Raw genomic sequence first — 19269 nt, forward strand, 5'->3', positions numbered from 1 at the left:
TATATGTCATGTTGGAGAGCCATATGTCCCTTCTCCCAGAGATCAGGGAATTGACTCCTTCTTGGGGACTCAAAACCTGTTTCACAGGTTCCTGAGGAATGCTGGCTTTTATCTAACTGCCAGAAAGAGTCTATCTTGAGCTTTTTTATGGATATATGGGTAGCCCGAGACCCAATGTGTGTGTGTGTGTGTATGTGTGTGTGTGTGTGTGTGTGTGTGTGTGTGTGTGTGTGTGGTTTCATCTGTGTGCTGTAATTTAATATGACCCATCATGAGTGGAGACACAGCATTATGATGAGCAGTGGGGTGTGATAGCAGACCAGGGTCCCGTCCTGGCTTTGTCAGGGGGTGCCCTATGAAACCTCATCTTTGGTCTTCAATCACTCCCTCTCTAACATGGCGGAGCAGCAGTGTCTTCCCCAGGGGTTGTTTCCAGCATTCACTGAACTGTCCAAACCACAGCCCTCCATCTGTGCTAGACAATGGCGGCATTATTTTCATGTTACTTTTGCTCATGGTGGACCCTATTATTTATTAGAACATAAAATCCACAGCATATTTCTTTCTCTGTTTTTTTATGCTTATACTTTGTATATGTTCCTGAATCAAAGATCATTTTCATTCTTCCAACTGAAATTAAAACTATTCCCCAAGATGTTTAGGATATAAAGTTGGAAGGGGGACTTCCAAGGCCCTAGGGTACATTACATCTAAAACCATGACACTAAGAGCTAGAGATGTCCCTCAGTGGTACAATGCTTCCTGGCGTGCACAGGGCCCCACATCCAATGCCTAGCACCGAAAAAATAAAATAAGTCATGATGCTTTAATCTTATGTGTATGGATATTTTTTAAATTTATGTGTATGAATATTTTGTCTGCATATATCTGCACACTATTTGCATGCCTGGTGCCCTCAGAGGCCAAGAGTGTTAAATCCCCTGGCACTGGAGTTATAGATGGCTGAGGGACCAGGTAGTTGCTAACTCGAGTCTTCTGCAAGAGAAGCCAGTGCTCTTAACCACTGATCCTTCTCTCCAGCCCTTCAGGACACTTTTGTTCAGAAAGTATATCATGTATCCAGAGACTAATTGGAACTTACATCCTCTTGTCACCAGTATTCTTACTTATTGTGAACAATGCCACAAAATTAAAACCAAGTAAATACACGGACCTTGTTTGTAACAGAGAGAACAGACAGACAGACAGGAAGACACGGCTGATTACTCAACACACAGGATGGCAGGCACTCTCTAGGTGCTTGAGATAGAAAAGGTGGCAAGGCAAAGTGCCAGCCTTCACAGAACTTGTATTTTACCGGGATTAGATGAAAAACGAACAGGACAAATGAATATACCATGTATTAGAACTTACTTATTTACGCACAGGAATTTAGTATTTACTGATTTATTTGTGTGCTGGGAACTGAACTCTAGGCTAGCTCCTTACTGCTAAACTGTATTCATGGCCCCAAATTAAAACTTATCTCCCCTGTCCTCTCCTTCCTGCCCCTCCCCTGCTCTGCCTGTCTTCCTCTCTTTCACTCCCTTCCCCTGCCCTCTCCTCCCCTCTCCTCTTCTCTTCTCATGTTTCTCATGCATCTCAGGCTAGCCAGAAACCCACTATGTAGCCATGACTGGCTTTGAACTCCTTATCTTCCTGCCTCCAATTTCCTAAGTGCTGGGATTCTAGACATTTGCCACCAGGCCTGGCTTGGTGGCAATAGAAAAGACATCAGGGAATGATGGATCAAGACTAGTTCGAGGAGATAGCGTGAACGGGAGCCAGTGGGGATCTTCAAAAGTGTGGACAGAGTGAGAGCGGCCTCATGCAGAAGGTAAGACTTGAGCAAAGGCTGAGAGAACAGGATTTGAGGGAGCGCTGAGTGAAAGAAACAGTCAGCACCACAAGGGGGCGTTCGCATGCTGCTGTTTTCTGGAGCTCTTGGTTTCTTAGCTAATTGTGAAGCAGCATGGTGTTTTTCTAATGTGAGATTGTAATTTATGGGTGCTCCCCCCACCCCGTCTCCATTCTCTCATACTTAAAGATGTGGAGTTAAATGAATAAAAATAACAATAACAGCAGCTAGTTGCTGGCATCCATTACTGAGTGCAGACTGTGACTCCGGTTGCTGTTTATTCTGTTTCAACTGGCACTCTGCCTGAGACCGAGTCATCCCGAGTTGTAAGATTTCTGTTACTTTAATCCCTGGGGCCAAGCTGCCGTCCTGCAGATAGAGAGCCTTGTAGTTACAGATTACTACAGGTCTGGGGAAAGGAACAATGGACCGCTTCACTAAACTGCTACAGTGTGAAAGGCTGAGGGCATCCGGAAGGCCAAGGCCGTCTTCTACCCTGGCTGATATCCCTTTAGGTGCAGAATCACTGTGCTCATGACTTTGACCTTGGGCTCCACTCCGGCACCAGTCTGTCCACCTGCCACCTGCTCCTTCAATTTTTGTTGCATTTTTTTTTAATAATGTCCTTGACTCTTTGTAAACATAATGACCGATTCTTTACAATGTGCTGCAGGTACTAACCTGAAGTCACAGAGAACAAAAATGAGAGAGAGAGGGAGGGAGGGAGAGAGAGAGAGAGAGAGAGAGAGAGAGAGAGAGAGAGAGAGAGCGAGCCTCTACAAAGATGGGCTTTGTATGGGTTTCTTTGTTCATTTTTATTGAGTTCCAAAAACTGGACACTCCCCATTTTGCTTGCTAAGTTTTCTGCATCGCATAGATTTCCTGTCTGGCCCGTTTATCTCACTCACTTGGTGGAAATGAGGGTTTTCTCCAAATATCAGCTCTTTGAGGTGGGAGTGGATTCCTTAAACTAGACTAGATGCAGCGAGAGTCAGACTACAGACCTCCTTAGAGAACTTCAGCTTTTGTTGAAATCTATTTGTAGACATAGGAGGAAGAGCTGGGCATGAGACACAGTTGGTAGAATGTTTTCCTAGCTTTGGGAAGCCCTGGTGTGATCCCCAGCACTGCCTAAGCCTGGCAGCTCAGACCTGTAATCCTAGTACTCAAGAGGTAGAAGAAGGAAGATCAGCAGTTCAGGGACATCCTTGGCTATATAGTGTGGGCCAGCCTGGGCTACCTAAGAACCTATCTCAACAAACAACAACAAAAGGAGGCTATCAACATACCTTCCCCACAAGCACATGTTGACTGTGTGGGTTAACGAGGACAAATAAGCAACTCTTTTGCGGCTTTCAGAGAAATGCTCAAAATCCAAGCACTGTTTTCTAGTTCCTACATACAGCATTTGCTAGTGAGCAAGATGTATCCACGAAGCCATCTTTTTCTCCATCTTTTAAACTAATAGCTGGCATTTCTTTGGAACTCTCCAGGGAGCCCAGTTGACCTTCCCATCCCTTGTAATAAATGGGAGCACACCAGGTGTAACTCAGTTGTGTGAATCTATCCTGGTAGCTGCTTTCCTCTGGCCTCAGTATTCACTGCTTTCCCTGTAAGAGCATCTAGGCCCGAAGCCATGGTGGTCAGCGTTACGTCCATCAAGCTTTGTGGTGGTCATGTTTGTGGTGGTCAGCTTTGTGTTATGGCCTTCTTCATTTTTTTTCTGGATGCTATTGTTACTTTATGGTTGTTTTTACCATCCTGAAGCATAAGGAGTGTGACATACTGGGAAAATAGTGACACACTCTAGACATGTAACCACTGTTTATAATTGTTTGCTCCAATAACGGAGAGATGACTCGGTAGTTAAGAGCAAGGAACGCTTTTGCAGAGGACCCAAGTATAGTTCCCAGCACACACATGGTGGCTCTCAACTGCCTGTAACTCCAGCTCCGGGGCATCTGATGCCTCCTCCAACCTCCACGGGCTCCTGCATGCAAATGGTACACTTACATACATGCATACACATAGGCAAACACAGGAATACATGAAATAAAAATAAACTGATATTTTACATACATGTGCTTATTTGCTTGGTCACTTCATCAATGGCTGTTTGACATCCTCTCAATCTTTGTGTTTCCCTGTAGAAAGCAAAGTGAGCAAACAGTTTCAGTTAGTGTTGCTTGCAGGGGTATTTTCTTACCTGTCAATTATTTTTTGAACAAATGGTTTTATTTATAAAAACAGTAAAGCTGTCTTTCAAAACTTGCAGCCTTGCTACCCAAGATTTAAAATTAAATACATTGAAGGAATATTAGCACATGTTGGTGTCTTTTAACAGTGAAGTCTGAGTCCAGCTCCCATTTATCCAGCATATAAATTCTCCTAAATATTAACTTGGATACTAGAAGTCTGCTTTCCCACTGGGGTGGATTCCAAGTTGGTCTCTGAAGAAATTGGTTTACTCTTATTTGTTTATTATTCTCATAATCACCTTTCTTCATCTTTTAATTTTAGAATTAAAAGGTGTGTTTAAAATCTACCTCAAAGGAGCCTAGGAAATCTAAGTGTAAATACTATTGCATTTTAATACATATTTTAAGTATGAAAAATATGAAAAAAAAAGCCTGTTTTTAAGAGGCTATCCACACAAAAGTTGATTCTTTCCCCCACATTCCCTCCATCTCCTGGCCATCTGTTTTCTTGCTTCAGAGTTTAATTTTATCTCTCCAAGAACAGATATAACTATACATGACAGACACATTTGTACAAATATATATCATTTATAGAATACTTTGCATATATGCATACATATACATACATACATACATACATACATACATACATACATACACACATTTTTTTGAAACGAGGTCTCTCTGTCTATGTAGTTCTGACTGTTCTGGAGCTCACAATGTAGACCAGGCTAGCCTTGAATTCATAGCCATCCACCTGACTCTGCTTTTTGGCTGCTGTAGCTGAACATGTACCACCATACCTGGCATATACTTTTAAAAATACATATAGAATACTCTAGCATTTTCCTTCTAAAAATATTTATTTTTTTATGCATGTGTGTGCATGCGCATGCGTGCACAGTGCCCTCAGAGGCCAGAAGAGGGCATCAGATGCCCTGAAGTTGGAGCTGCAGGTTGTTGTGGGCCACCATGTGGGTACTGGAAACTGAACTCAGGTCCTCTGAAAGAACAGAAAGTGCTCTCCACTGCTGGGCCATCTCTCCAATCCCACATGTCTCCTTTAGCATTTTCAGCTAACGTGTCTTCAAGAGACTTCTGAAGAATAACATTACCCTTGCATTTAATTACGTATTTGTAATCTCTTTTCTATTTACTTTTCTTTTGTCTTCTTTCTATGTAAACTGTTTGTTTCTCCCCCCCCCCCCCATGCCAGTGTATTCATGCATGGCTTACCCTGTCTCTGCTGAGGTTAGCTAGTAATTGATGTATTTGATGGCCCCAACACCTCTAGGGCACACATTAGCCTGTGTGTTTAGTTTTTTATTTCTGAAGGGTCTCCTCCTCTCTGGTGTGTAAATTTCCACTCACCGGAACCTCCCAGCTGCTTTCCTTAGGCTTGATGCCTTTTCTTACTTCTTGATTTCAAAGTCTGCTTGATTCTCATTGCTTCATGGACTCACTGAACAAGGCTAAGCTGTCATTACCAAGGGATCCCACACACTTTGGTGACCCAACACAATAGACATGAGCTCATTTGTACTGTAGTCGTTTCCTATGTGGGAGGGGGTACTCAGGCTATGGACTCAGCTTATGCACTCTGAGACCATTCAAGGGTCTGGTACTTTCCTCTCTCTCTCTCTCTCTCTCTCTCTCTCTCTCTCTCTCTCTCTCTCTCTCCACACACACACACACACACACACACACACACACATACACACACACACACACACACACACCATTTTTTTTCTTAGAGCACAGATTCAGTGATTGTTAAGTGCCTGGCTGCACTTATGTGTCCATGCCCAGTGTCCTTGCAGGCCAGAAGAGGGTATTGGATCCCCTGGAGCAGAACCGACTAACTCTGGTGCTATGCAGAAGCAGGAAGTGCTTTAAGCCCCCGAGCCACGGCGCCGGCCACAGTTCTAGGGCTTTTACAATGTGCAGTTGTCCTTTTAAGCAGCTGTCGGGACGAAGGGAGCAGCGTACATACTATGCTTGTGCCTAGTTTGCGTTCGCCTATCTGCAGCTTCCCTTACAGAGCCGTGTGAGTCTCTGTGCGCATTCAAGTTGTCGCCAGTGGTCCTCCCCATCACCCCATAACTCACGACACTGGCCCTGGGATGGAGAAGGCAGCTCCTGTGAACACAGAACAGAGAATCTTGTGTTGCTTCAGTTAAATATATATATTTTTTTAATAGATGATTTTCCACTTGGTCTGTGGCTTTCTTGTATTTCAAGAGTCTGGAACAGCTGGTTTTAGTGGCTTTGGCTGTATTCTCCTTGTCTTTGGGGGACAATGAGTCCATCAGCTATTTACTTTATAGCTGCAGACCTTAATGTCTTAGGATTGATTTTAAAGCTAATTTTCGTTTGTCTGTTTGTTTTATCTCATTTTGGGTTGGAGATCACGGCACATTATTTTAATATTTAAAGTCCTTTTCTTAGTTCTTTAAAACTTATTCAATTGAAACTCAGAATCTTCCTTCCATTATTTCTCTCCTGAGCTTCAGGGACCCTCACTATACAGAAAATTAAGAAAGAAAATACAAGACCTAAAATAAGCACTAATGTCTTCACAAGACACACATGATACACACTGACCTATGTGAGAAGTGAACAAATTTAAGTGAAAATTGGAGCCGTCGTTTTGCGGACAAGCTTTCTGCTATATCAAATCTGTCCCGTTTGTTAATCCTCGCCTGTTTGGCAATACCAAGAAGAGGCTTTACTCTAGTCTAGCGGCGATCTAGCGCCACCTAGCGCCACACATAAAAATCTGCTTTTCTCCTTTTCTTCCCTCTCCTCCCCTCTCCCTTGCTTCTTCTTTTTCCCTTCTCTTTCCTCCTAGTTGAAATGGTTGATTGCTATCCCGGATGATGTTCAGGAAACATATAAAAATACAGAGAACAAGATGCAGTTGCTCACGCCTGTAATCTCAATATTCTGGAGGATTGCCATGAACTTTCAGGCCAGCCTGAGCCACATAATCCCTTCCAAGCCAATCCAGTCTACAGAGTGAGACCCTGCCTCACAAATGAAATAAAACAACGTAAAATAAAAACACCAGTGACTAATTGAATCTTCAAAGATTGTTTCAGAAAGACAGTTGTCGTCTCTGTGTGCCCAGTTGGGTAACTGGGCGTGGAAGAGAAAAATTCAGAGTGGAAGTCAGTGAGAGCAGATCAGGTCAAGCGTAAAACTTCAGAGGCTTTGGTCTGTGGCCCGCCAAGGTCACAGGGGCCAAAGGCCCTCAGGTGGAGCTCAGAGGAAATTGCTTTGCATGCTGCAAGCCTGGGACTTGAGGTTAGACAAACCTTTTGGTGCAAGTGGCAAAACAAAATCAAAAGCCAAGGAGTTTCCTGTCTGTGGTTCTCACACGGGAACATTCTTGGTTCGCACACCTCGCAAACTCGCTCCTGGGAGACTCAGAGAGAAAGGCTGGTGGAGCCCCGGCTATCAAGAAGGGAGAGGGAGGGACTGAGCTCCTTCTGGGGTGGGCATAGGGCGGAGCCGCGGGAGCATCCTTGAGCAGCCATCGCGAAGCATGATGGGAAAATCCTCCTTCCCTTGGACATGGCGCGCACCTGCCCGGCAACCCCGGCCGGCTCCAGCACCGCGCTGTACCAGTCCGCGCTGTCCAGCGTCTGCCGCGGGTTGGGCGGCGGTGGCGCCGGGGGCGGTGGCTCCACCGGAGCACACCGGTACACATCACCGTACTGAGTCCCAGGGTGCTGAGCCCCAGGGCACGCAGGATCCCTGGCATGGCGTCCCAGGTGTTGCAGCTGCTCAGGCAGGGAGTGTGGGCCGCGCTCACAGGGGGCTGGTACCACGACCCCGAGCATAGCAAATTCACCAACAGCTGTCACCTCTACCTGTGGCTGTTCCTGCTGCTGCTGCCACTGGCCCTGCACCTGGTGAGTCCCCAGCTTAGGAATGGATGGGGGCGGGGGTTAGAGGGGAAGGAGAAGAAGAAGCTGGAAGGGAATAGGGAGGAGGAAGAAAAGGAGGAAAGGAAATTAACAAGAGGAAAAGAGGAGGAGAGGGGAGAGAAAGAAGGAGAGGAATGAGGTAGAAAGAACAAAAGGAGGGAGAGAGGTTATGAAGGAGAAAGAGAAGGAAGGGGATGGAGAGCCACAGAGGAGACCTGGGATGGGAAGGGGGCAGCGACCTTTGAGAAGTAGGGACTGAAGAATGTGGGGGATTTGGGACAGCCGTCCTGCAGGACACCAGGGAGTCACAGGATAGAAGTAGCTAGGACTTTGGGGACTGTAGGCTCATTAAGAATTGATGCGGTCTGCCTGGATGAGTCAGGTCCTGCTGGTGGGAGTTGTTGAGACTGGCTTGTGGGTACCCAATCCTAGGCCTCATAGCTCGGGATGATATCTGCTATAACACATCGCGCACAGTCACAATGAAAAGGCAATCTGAGTTCTCCCAGGTGACCTGATTTCGGTTGTTTGTTTTTTGTTTTTTGTTTTTCCTCTCCTCTCCTCTCTTCCTGTTTTGCTTTAGGAAGGCAGATTCTACCATCAATTGCTTTGCAATTTCTACGCCATGGTATATAGAAGTCTGAAAAAAAAAAAAAGAAAAGAAAAAAACAGGAGTGGATAAATAATGTCATGTACCGTATTCCAGAGCAGTGTGGCATCTCCTCCTCTGGGATGGACCCCAATAGGGTGCTAGAGAATGCTTGCTGAGAGATCACATAGATGACCTTCATAGGTCAGTTAAACACATAGGTAGCTGAAGCCATGACGAACCTTCCTTACAAAGCTGCCTGCCGTTAAACCTCAGCTAGGAGTCAATTCTGGGGTGTCTGTGAAGGTCTTTACCCCTAAAACAGCACGTGACCATGTTCTCCACAAAGTCTTCAATGAGTTAGCATGGCTGACAGGTCCCGAGTCTGACATTGGAGATGCCTGTGGCTTGGCATGCCCAGGCTCCGGTTCTTTTTCTGGCAGTTTGTCCAGAGCTGTGGTTCTGAAGGCAGGCTGCCTCAGGTGACTTCTGGTTCCAGTTTTTCCCAGTTCTGGAACCTTGAAAGAAGTTAATCTACTCTCACTTTTCATTTTCTGGGCTACAGTACAAGAGAAAGAATACAACCAGGGCTTTGTCTTTGCATTTTGTTTATTGTGTGTGTGTGTGTGTGTGTGTGTGTGTGTGTGTGTGTGTGTGATGTGGTGTGCTGTGTGTACGATATGTGTATGGTGTGCTGTGTGTGATGTGTATGTGTGGTATATGTGTGTGTATGTGTGTGTGGTGGTGGTATGTGTATGTGTGTGAGATGTGTGTGTTGTGCGCTGTGTGTGGAATATGTGTGTGGTGTGCTCTGTGTGTGTGTGTGTGTGTGTGTGTGTGTGTGTGTGTGTGTGTGTGGCATCTGTGTGTGATGTGCTGTGTGTGTGATGTGTGATGTGTGCATCTGTGTGTGGTGTGGAGGGTTGCAGTGCGTGTGTGGCGTATGTGTGGGTATGTGGTGTGATGTGTGTGTGTGTGTGTGATGTATGTGTGGTGTGCTGTGTGTGATATGTGTGCGTGTAGTATCTATGTGTGTGATGTGTGTGTCTATGTATGGTGTGTGGGGGTTGAGATGTGTGTGTGGTGTGTATGATGTGTGTGTGTGTATGTGGAGGGTTGTGGTGTGTGTGGAGTGTGTGTATGTAGAGGGGTTGTGGTGTATGTGGAGTGTGTGTGTGTACTTGCAGGCATGTAGAAAGGTCAGAGGACAATTTACAGGGGTTCTGCTATGTGGGCTCAGTGGATCAAAATGAGGGCATCTGGCTTGGTGGCAGGTGCCTTTATCCACTGAGCTATCTTATGGGCCACTAGAACCAGTTTGTAGGGGCATTGGAGTTCAATGAGACAGTACATATGAAGTCAGTCTGGCTTGGACCTGGGCGTACCGGCTTATTAGACTGATGTTGGAGCTACCTAGACCTTAGTTTTTTAAGGTGGAGTCCCTTCCAGAGAGTGGTGGAGTCCCTCCCAGAGAGTGGTGGAGTCCCTCCCAGAGAGTGATGGAGGCCCTCCCAGAGAGTGATGGAGGCCCTTCCAGAGAGTGATGGAGGCCCTTCCAGAGAGTGATGGAGGCCCTTCCAGAGAGTGGTGGAGGCCGTTCCAGAGAGTGATGGAGTCCCTTCCAGAGAGTGGTGGAGTCCCTCCCAGAGAGTGATGGAGGCCCTCCCAGAGAGTGATGGAGGCCCTCCCAGAGAGTGATGGAGTCCCTCCCAGAGAGTGGTGGAGGCCCTTCCAGAGAGTGATGGAGGCCCTTCCAGAGAGTGATGGAGGCCCTTCCAGAGAGTGGTGGAGTCCCTCCCAAAGAGTGATGGAGGCCCTTCCAGAGAGTGATGGAGGCCCTTCCAGAGAGTGATGGAGGCCCTCCCAGAGAGTGATGGAGGCCCTCCCAGAGAGTGATGGAGGCCCTCCCAGAGAGTGATGGAGGCCCTCCCAGAGAGTGGTGATGGCAAGATGTGTCTGGACGCTGGTCTTTTGGATGTAATCTCAAAGCAGAGAGGGAAATAGATGAGCCATGAGATCGGGGGGCCTCCCAGAGCAGGGAAGGACTCCACGGTGAGTAGGTCAGGTGTCTGTCCACTGCTGGGAGTAAAGAGGTAGGATTATCATGTGACAGGGAGGCTGATGGGACATGTTGGGAGATGTTGGCTGGGCTACACTTTATAGAACTTATTAGCCACCAGGAATTTGAGTCCAACTCTCAGTACAAAAAAAAAATACTCAAAAATATAAGCTTGAGGTAGGATATGAGTTAGTTTCTAAGCCCAAAGGTTTTTGTTGTTGTTGCTATTGTTTTTGCTTTTGCATTTTGAAACAGAGTCTCTCTCTCTTTTTTTTGTTTTTTGTTTGTTTGTTTGTTTTTGTTTTTCGAGACAGGGTTTCTCTGTGTAGCTTTGCGCCTGTCCTGAATCTCGCTCTGTAGCCCAGGTAGGCCTCAAACTCACAGAGATCCGCCTACCTCTGCCTCCTGAGTGCTGGGATTAAAGGTGTGCGCCACCACCGCCCGGCTGAAACAGTCTCTTGTAGCCCAGGCTGGCCTTGAGCTTCTGAACCACCTGTTTCCACCTCCTGAGTACTGAGAGGACAGGTGTGTGTGTACCAACATCCCTGGCTTCTGTTTGTTAGTCTGGGAGAAAAAAGCCTAACCTGCCAGGCTGTGGTGGTGCATGCCTTTAATCCCAGCACTGGGGAGGCAGAGCTAGGTGGATCTCTGTGACTTCGAGGCCAGCCTGGTCTACAGAGTGAGTTCCAGGAAAGGTGAAAAGCTACACAGAGAAAGCCTGTCTGGGGTGGGGGAGGGGGGGAGCCTAACCTTTAGAAAAGTTGCAAGACTCGTACAAAGGGTGCTCTGCCATCTTCACTGGATAATGAAGTCTTAGCATTTTACATTTTACCATGTGTAGTGACCACCATTTTTGTTGCTGTGGCAACATGCCTAACATAAGCAGCTTAAAGAAGGGCAGTTCACCTGGGCGCACAGCTCAAGGGTGCATTCATCCTGACAGGAAAGGCTTGGTGGCAGGAGGGTGAGCCGGCTGGTCACATTATGTCCTGAGTCAGGAAGAGAGACAGATGGAAGCTGGTGCTCCGCTCACTTCCTTTTTATTCAGTTTGGGACCCCAACCCATGGGGTGGCACCGTCCACATTCAGGGTGAGTTCTCCAACCTCAACCCACCCAGTCTAGAAAGCCCCTTACAGACAAGCCCAGAGGTTCGCCTTCCAAGTGACTCTAGATCCCATGACGTTGATGATTGAGATTCACTGTCACTTTATGTGTTTATACATTTTAAAAAAAAAAACATACTATGCTATTTCAAAATAAGTGATGGACCACAAGACACTGCCGGCATAGGAACAGCACTGTGTATCACAGAGGAATGACAGTCACCCACATCATCCTCACATGACAGAATGATTGAAATAATGCTATTTTCTCATGTGTACCTTCTGTACAGATTTCCCCCATCACGGCCTGTGTAGTAGGGCGTCTTGCTTTTTCTGGATCTAAGATTCCATCAAGGATCTTGAACAGTTTCTAGGTCCTTGGTTAACCTTTACTCTAGAGGGTCCTCAACTCCTTTTGCTTTTTTGTAGTATTTATAGTTGTTTTTGTAGAATGATTCTTAATTTGTATTTCTCTGTTTTCTGGGGGTTATGTATGTGGCTGGGAGTTTTGGGAAGGCAACAGTAAAACAGGCTGTGTCCCTGTGCAGCATGTTGGGGGACATGACAGATTCTCCCACCTCCATCCCATCAATGCTGCTGTTGACTGTGGTCATGGGTCAGCGTGGAGTCAACTAGGTTTCTGCACTGTGAAGTATGTATTTCCTTTCTGCTTTTCGCAGGCGGTGAGTTGAAAACTCTACAGATCTCATTTGCTGCCATCAGTTTTAAATCCAGTGGCTGTCGTGCTCTGGCTTAAAATCCTTCTCACAATGGTACTTACCAGATGCTGGCTTTGCACCTCTGTACTTCTTCCAACCTTTCCCAGCTGGCTTTGTTCTGCTGAAGAGAGTGTTCTCTGACCTTTGCTCCCTAGAGCTGTATTCTGTTACCGTTGACTTCATAGAAGCGTTCTGTGTGTCTGTGTCTGTGTGATTATGTGCATGTGACCCACGGCTGTGTAGAGGCCAGCTTTTGCCATGGGGTGTCTTCTTCAATTGCTCCCCTCCTTAGTTCCTGAGACAAGGTCTCTCTCTGAACCTGGAGTTCCCCAGTTCAACTGGCTGGCTAGTGAGTTCCGGGAATCCTTCCGTCTCCACTCTCCAGATCTGGGATTGCAAGCATAGACTGCCACACAGGCTTTTTCCGTGGGCACTAGGGGTTAAACTTGGGTCCTCCTGTCTAGGTGCCTGGCACCTTCTTCCATTCCATCAGCATTCCTTTTGATGTTCAGTTGTAACCAGTTATCTGCCCAGGACTCTTCTACTGTACCTGGATAGGGACTCTGTATGCAAGGAGATACAATTTGGTCACTGGGAATCCTGGGTCTCCAAGGGCTGGGCTGGAGGACCCAGAGCTCTCAGCTCACGCCCTACATCAGAAGCCTATTACTCTAGGCTTTAGCAGACATACACTTGTTCTGGGCTTTAAGCACCTCGATGCCAGCATCCCAACAACTCAGGTCATCTTCAGCTTCTCGAAGCAGCGAGCAGGAGCAGGTGGCGCCTGCTAGTATAGCAGCTCCTGAATGCACCTCCAGTACTGGGGTGCTCAGCTGATACAGGGGTGATGCTCTGGCTCTCGGACTCTGCTCTTGGCCAGCAGCTAGAGTTAAAGTTCTCAGGCCTGTGGGGTCTGAGATGCTCAGCCCTTCAGGAAGTTTCTCATCTCAGCTCTTCACAATCCTTTTCTTCAATCCCAGCTCTCCTCCTTCTCTTGCCTTCTACTTCTACCACCCAGCATTATATTCACCTCCAGTTTCTCCCCACCCTCTCCATGAAAAAACAAATCATAGACCATTAGATCAAACAACAATGGCCTTATTATATTTATGGCTATTGATTTGTCTCAAATATAGAAAAGAAATATAGGCTTTTTGGTCTTTGAAGGCTATTAAGAATCTTCTGGTCCTTCTATTCTCTGACATAAAGATTTATCTTGCACGATGTGTCTGTGTTAGTTTTCCTCCCAAATCTTTACCATCTCAAAAGAAAAGGCAGGGAGATGGCTGTGCAGTTAAGTTACCCAATGAACAATGGGAGGACCAGAGTTTGGATCCTCAGAGCCCACATGGAACGTCGGATAGGTGTGGCAGCCCACTTGGAATTCCAGCCTCAGAAAGCAGAGGTAGAATCCCCAGAGCAAGCTGGTTAAGTGAGACTAGCCATGTCTGTGAGCTCTGGGATTGATGGAGAGACCCTGCCTCAGTGAATACGGTGGAGGAACGATGGGGGATGATTCCCAATCTCAGCCTCAGGTCTCCACCTGCACATTCACCCATGTTCACAAGTTTCCACACACATGCCAACATATATGCCAAGCATGCATACAGTCACACACACACACACACACACACACACACACACACACACACACACCATACATGCATATAAAAATGAGGGAGGGGAAGAAAAATAGAAGAAAGCTGAAACATATTCCATTGCATTTTTTTGTCTTGTTAATGTGTTTCCAAAATAAAGACTACACCTCAGTACTTAATAACCAGGAAAGAAGAAAAATGTCTGACCAGAGGAAATATCCCTGAGGAATCCTTGAAAAGACCTTTCACTAGAAAATGTTTGCTGTGGTTTGCACATGAAATGTCACCACAGGCTGGTTGGAACACTGTTTGGAAAGGTTCTGGAGCCTTTGGGAGATGAAGCCTCATCGGAGGAAGTGGTTCTCTGAGGGTGGGCCTTGAGGTTATATAGCCCAGTCCCACTTCCTGTCCACTCTCCACTTCCTGTTTCATCAAGATTTGAAGAGGTTTGGAGTCCCACCAGCATATGTCTGCCGGTGTGGGAGCTGCCTGATGCCATGCTTCCCACTCCAGCCTGGACCGTATCCCTTTAAAGCTGTGGCTCTCAACCTTCCTAATGCCGCAACCCCTTAATACAGTTCCTCATGTTGTGGTGACCCCCAACCATAAAATTATTTTTGTTGCAATTTTATAACTGTAATTTTGTTACTGTTATGACTCATAATAAATATATGATATGCAGATAGTCTTAGGCAATAACTGTGAAGGGTCATTTGACCCCCAAAGGGGTTGTGACCCACAGGTTGAGAACTGATGCTTTAAAGTGTGAGCCAAAATGAACCCCCTCCCTGAAGGTGCGTCTTGCCAGGCACTGTCACAGCAGTGAGTAGAGAAAAGTCACTAATGCAGCCAGTTGCCTGGCTCATTCCACAATTTTCTTCTTAGGTAAGGACACACTGACCCACCCCACCAGCCAAGCAAAACATTTGCTCTATGGTTCCTTGTTGCGTTTGAAAACTGTATCTGAATTGTTACCTGAGCTGTAAATAGCATCTATGATTTGGAGATTAATTGATAAGCAGTAGTAAATGCAGGTGTAGTTTTAAGGATGCAGGTGGGTGTTGGCATGGAGAATGGCAGTGGAACTTAGAGATGCTAGCATCCCAGTGCTTGCTGGGTACCCAGAATCCTCCTGTCTCTGCCTGGCTTTTTTCTGTGGGGTCTGGGGATTGAACTTACGTCCTCGTGTTTGTGCGGCAAGCATTTTACTGGCTGAGCCATCTCCCCAGCCTCAATAGTTTGTTTTGTTTTGTTTGTTTATCTCTCAGTGCTGGGAACTGAGCTTAGGGTCCCACATGTGCTCGGCAGGTACTCTACCACCACTCTGTGTTTCCAGTCCTATTTTAATTCACATAATAACAGCACAGTGATGTGTGGATTGGTGCAGACATTACGTAAGAGTTGAATCCTGCTGCTTATAGTAACATATTTAGTAATCCAAATTTCAGTTAAAAAACATACATATATAAAAGTCAAAGAGCTCAGTCGAAACATTGGCCATCAAAGTCACTGATCAGAACCTGGAAAGCCAAAACAAAAAACCCAAAGGTAAACAGATAATATAACTCTTTTTCCTTGGAGACTCTAACCGGAAAAAGCCCCAAGCACTTGAAATCTTGCCTGACTTATGCTCAGTAAAGAGTTGGCTGTGCGTTGAGGTTGAAAACAAGGTAGAAGTCTAGAGACACCAATGTCTTTTCCCTCTTCTCTCTGCAGGCTTTCCCTCCAAATGTCCTCACCGCGCTGTTCTACTGCGGCTCTGTGACCATCTTCTTTGCGGTCATCAAGCTCATCAGCTACCGCCTGCACCTCATGTTCGACAAGGGAGAAGTGATCCAGCCCCGATCCCCTCGAAAGAAAAACAAGCGAAGGCCAGAAGGAGAGGCCAGCAGCCAGCACACAGCCAGCCACAAAAACCCACGGTAACCTTGTCCGGAAGAGCACCTGCTCCCAAGGGGAAGGATTTGGTTTCGATGAAAATGATGCTGTGTGGGGTGGGGCTGTATCTAAGTCTGTAGAGCACCTGCCTAGCATGCACAACGGTCTGGGGTCAGTTCTCAGCACCACAGAAACCTTGTGTAATGATGTGTGCACTCAGAAACTGGAGGCAGGACGTTTGGGAGTTCAGCATCATCTACGAGGGCATAGTGGGCTGCATGAAATTTGGACTCAAAAATAAATAAATAAATAAATAAATAAATAAATAAATAAATAAATAAATAAATAAAAGTTGCCCTCTACTTATGAGTTACTTATGAGAGTAAACATTCCAGGCAGACATGGATCTGTGTACTTTGCTTATATTTAAAGCTAAACTTAATAAAATTAATTTTTACAATCTGGATGTCTTATCTGGCCACCAACATAGCTTTACACTATGATCTAAAATTCATTTGGCTTAGGCTTAACAATGCAAAGTATTCTACTTAAGTATTTTGTCTTGTTATTTAAATTTACAGAGTATACCAAAGAATCTTAAAGGTAGTGTGCATTGATATAAGATCACACATCGCACAGAGTGAGGTTCTGAGATCAATGTTTGAAGGAAACTTAAGGACACCATGCTTGTGTCATTTTTTTTATAGTTTGATTTTCAAGGTGTGTCTCCCAGGCTGGGGAGGGTACATGAGGACCTGGGCTTGATTCCCCAGAATTCCTATTAAAAGCCAGGCATGGTGATGTAGGCTTATAATCCCATTGTGGGGATGCTGGAGGCAGACAGACCCCTACAGTTTGCTGGCCACTGGCCTAGCCAAATCAGCAAGTTCCAGACCAATGAGAGACATTGTTTCAACAAACAAGGTAGATGGTAGCTGAGCTATACCTGTGGTTGAGTTCTCTCTGGCTTCCATAGGTACACATGTACACACACACACACACACACACACACACACACACACACACACACACGGGGGGGGGGGGGCGGGCGGGGGGGAATGGAGGGGAAGACAGAACAATTCTTCTAATTTCAGGGAAAAGTTTATGTGCTATGAAAAATAAGACTTGTGTATAAAAAAAGGGACCTGCGGGGGACAGTTTGGGAGGCACATGGAAGAGCCTGGCTCTCTGGTAACACCTGCTCTTTCTCACCCTGGGTCAGCAATAACAGGCAGATTCACAGCGCCAAGAAGGAAGAGCCTCGAGGGAGCCTGCCCACACCACCCCTCCGCTGCAGCTCCCGAGGGCAGAGTGTCCACTCCCAGCATTCCTCGCCACTGGTTGGTGACTGCTTCCTGTTGCTCTTGTGTTCACTCCCCAGCGTAGAGCATCCAGTGGGGGTGGCTGCAGTACCCCTATGTAGTCACTGCTTTCTTGGGCTTCTCATGCCGTCGGCTGTGGAAATGGCCCACGGGTGCGCTTGGGACCACCAGACTTCGCCTACTGTGTGTCCCCAGAATACCAGCAGCCTCTCCGGCTGTCTTTTCTGTTTGAGAACTATGGTGCAAAACTCTTCCTTCCTTTTGTCTTCTGCAGTCAGTCATGGGGTCATCAGATTGTTAGCACTTCCCGCTTGTAACAAACCCCATCTCCTCCTCACTGCTTTATTAAATCTTGCATCTTGGAATACCAGCACATCACTGTTCCTGTAGGGTAGCTTTCCGGCTCTCCATCTGTGGTCACTACGCCTTACTCCTTCTGGATTTCATTTCTTAATTAGCATCCTCCCCCTTTCTGTCACAGTCCTCTTGGGAGGATGTCTGCACTTAGACATGTTTTAGAATCCACCTCTTTTGCCCATTTTATGAACACTTGAGAAGCACAAACGCTGAGGTGTCCCTATGTGTCCCTTTTGTTAGACAGACTGAGTGGCTGCCAGTGGAGAAGGGTGATGGCCAGCTGTGTGGAATGTGGGGAATGTGCAGTGGGCTGACTCCTATAGTGATGTTTATTTTCTGTTTCTGCAGGAGTTGCCAGCACAGGAGACAGTAGAAGACCTCAAAGGTAGAATATTGTCACTGTTTGATATTTAATCACCGCTACATCCTCAGGGAAATAAATTTTTTTAAAGAATTCTTTTTAATCAGGTGTATATGTGTGTATTTCTGTGTGTACACATAAGCCGGCACAAATGAGTGCAGGTGTCCATAGAGGCCAGAAGAGGGTGCCGAACCCCCTTGAGCTGGGGTTCCAGGAAGTTGTGAGCTGCCTGATATGGGTGCTGGGAACCATACTGGGCTCCTCTACAAGAGCTTTGAGCATTCTTGACTGTGAGCCACCTCTCCAGCTCTGAGGTGAAGGTGTTAAGGGTCAGAACTGTGAGTCTTTCTTGGAGGGTCCTGCTCCCATGGGACATGTGACCATGCTGAAGGCTTGATGGTTACAATGAGGACAGAGTGCTGCTGACATGGAGCAGGTGGAGGCCAGGATGATACACCTTCATGTACACACACACACACACACATCTGAGTGTTATACGGTGCACGCAGTGATCCCCACAGAGCAGAGAATGAGCTTGTCTGACCTATTGACTGGACCACTGCTATTTCCCTTGGTTTTACAGTGTTTCTCAGCCTGTGGGTCTTGATCCCCACAGGGGTCACACATCAGATATCCTGCATATCCGATATTTACATTATGATTCATAACAGTAGAAAATTGACAGTTATGAAGAAGTAAGGAAATAAGTTTATGGTTGGGGTCACCATAACATGAGTAACTAATTGTATTAAAGGGTCACAGCATTAGGAAGGTTAAGAACCACTGGTCTAGAGGGATCATGTAACTTGCTCAAGATGAGAAGGTGATGGGGTGCAGAGTCAAGCCCTTTCCAACCACAAGGCCTGAGTGTGTGATTTAGACCACACTGCTCTGCCTCTTGAGGCCCCAGCACAGAAAAAAAATGTGAGTCACTATTATAGTACAGACCTCTTAGGAGCTAAGGTAGAAAGGGCACTCTTATAAAACAAGCTCCCAGGGTTAGGATGGCTTGGATCCTTGTAAGCATGAGGATCTAAGTCAGATCTCTAGAACCCACATGAAAAAGTTGAGTGTGGTGGTACATACTTGCAATCCCAGCACTTAAGAGACAGAGACAAGGGAATCCCTGAGTCTCACTGGTCAGCCGGTAAATTTCAGACCATTGAGAGACCCGACTCAAAGAACAAGGTGAATGCTATCTGAAAGAATGGCAGCTGAGGATGACCCTGGGCCTCCACATACAGGCACATGTGCACACCCTCACACACACACACACACACACACACACACACAC

At 46.4% G+C, this 19269-nt stretch overlaps 1 protein-coding gene across 2 annotated transcripts in view; it reads left to right on the plus strand.

The window, feature by feature from the left end:
- The first annotated feature begins 7820 nt into the window (after positions 1–7820).
- The window catches only part of Pcnx2 (pecanex 2), a 156186-nt gene continuing 144737 nt past the window's right edge, over positions 7821–19269 (plus strand). For both annotated transcript variants that reach the window (XM_059263801.1, XM_059263802.1), the window contains exons 1-4: positions 7821–7973; positions 15774–15979; positions 17158–17275; positions 17963–17999. In XM_059263801.1, the coding sequence (XP_059119784.1) occupies positions 7821–7973; positions 15774–15979; positions 17158–17275; positions 17963–17999 (514 nt within the window). The remainder of the gene's footprint in view (positions 7974–15773; positions 15980–17157; positions 17276–17962; positions 18000–19269) is intronic.

Source organism: Peromyscus eremicus, chromosome 5 (assembly GCF_949786415.1).
Source record: "Peromyscus eremicus chromosome 5, PerEre_H2_v1, whole genome shotgun sequence".
Lineage (NCBI taxonomy): Eukaryota > Metazoa > Chordata > Mammalia > Rodentia > Cricetidae > Peromyscus > Peromyscus eremicus.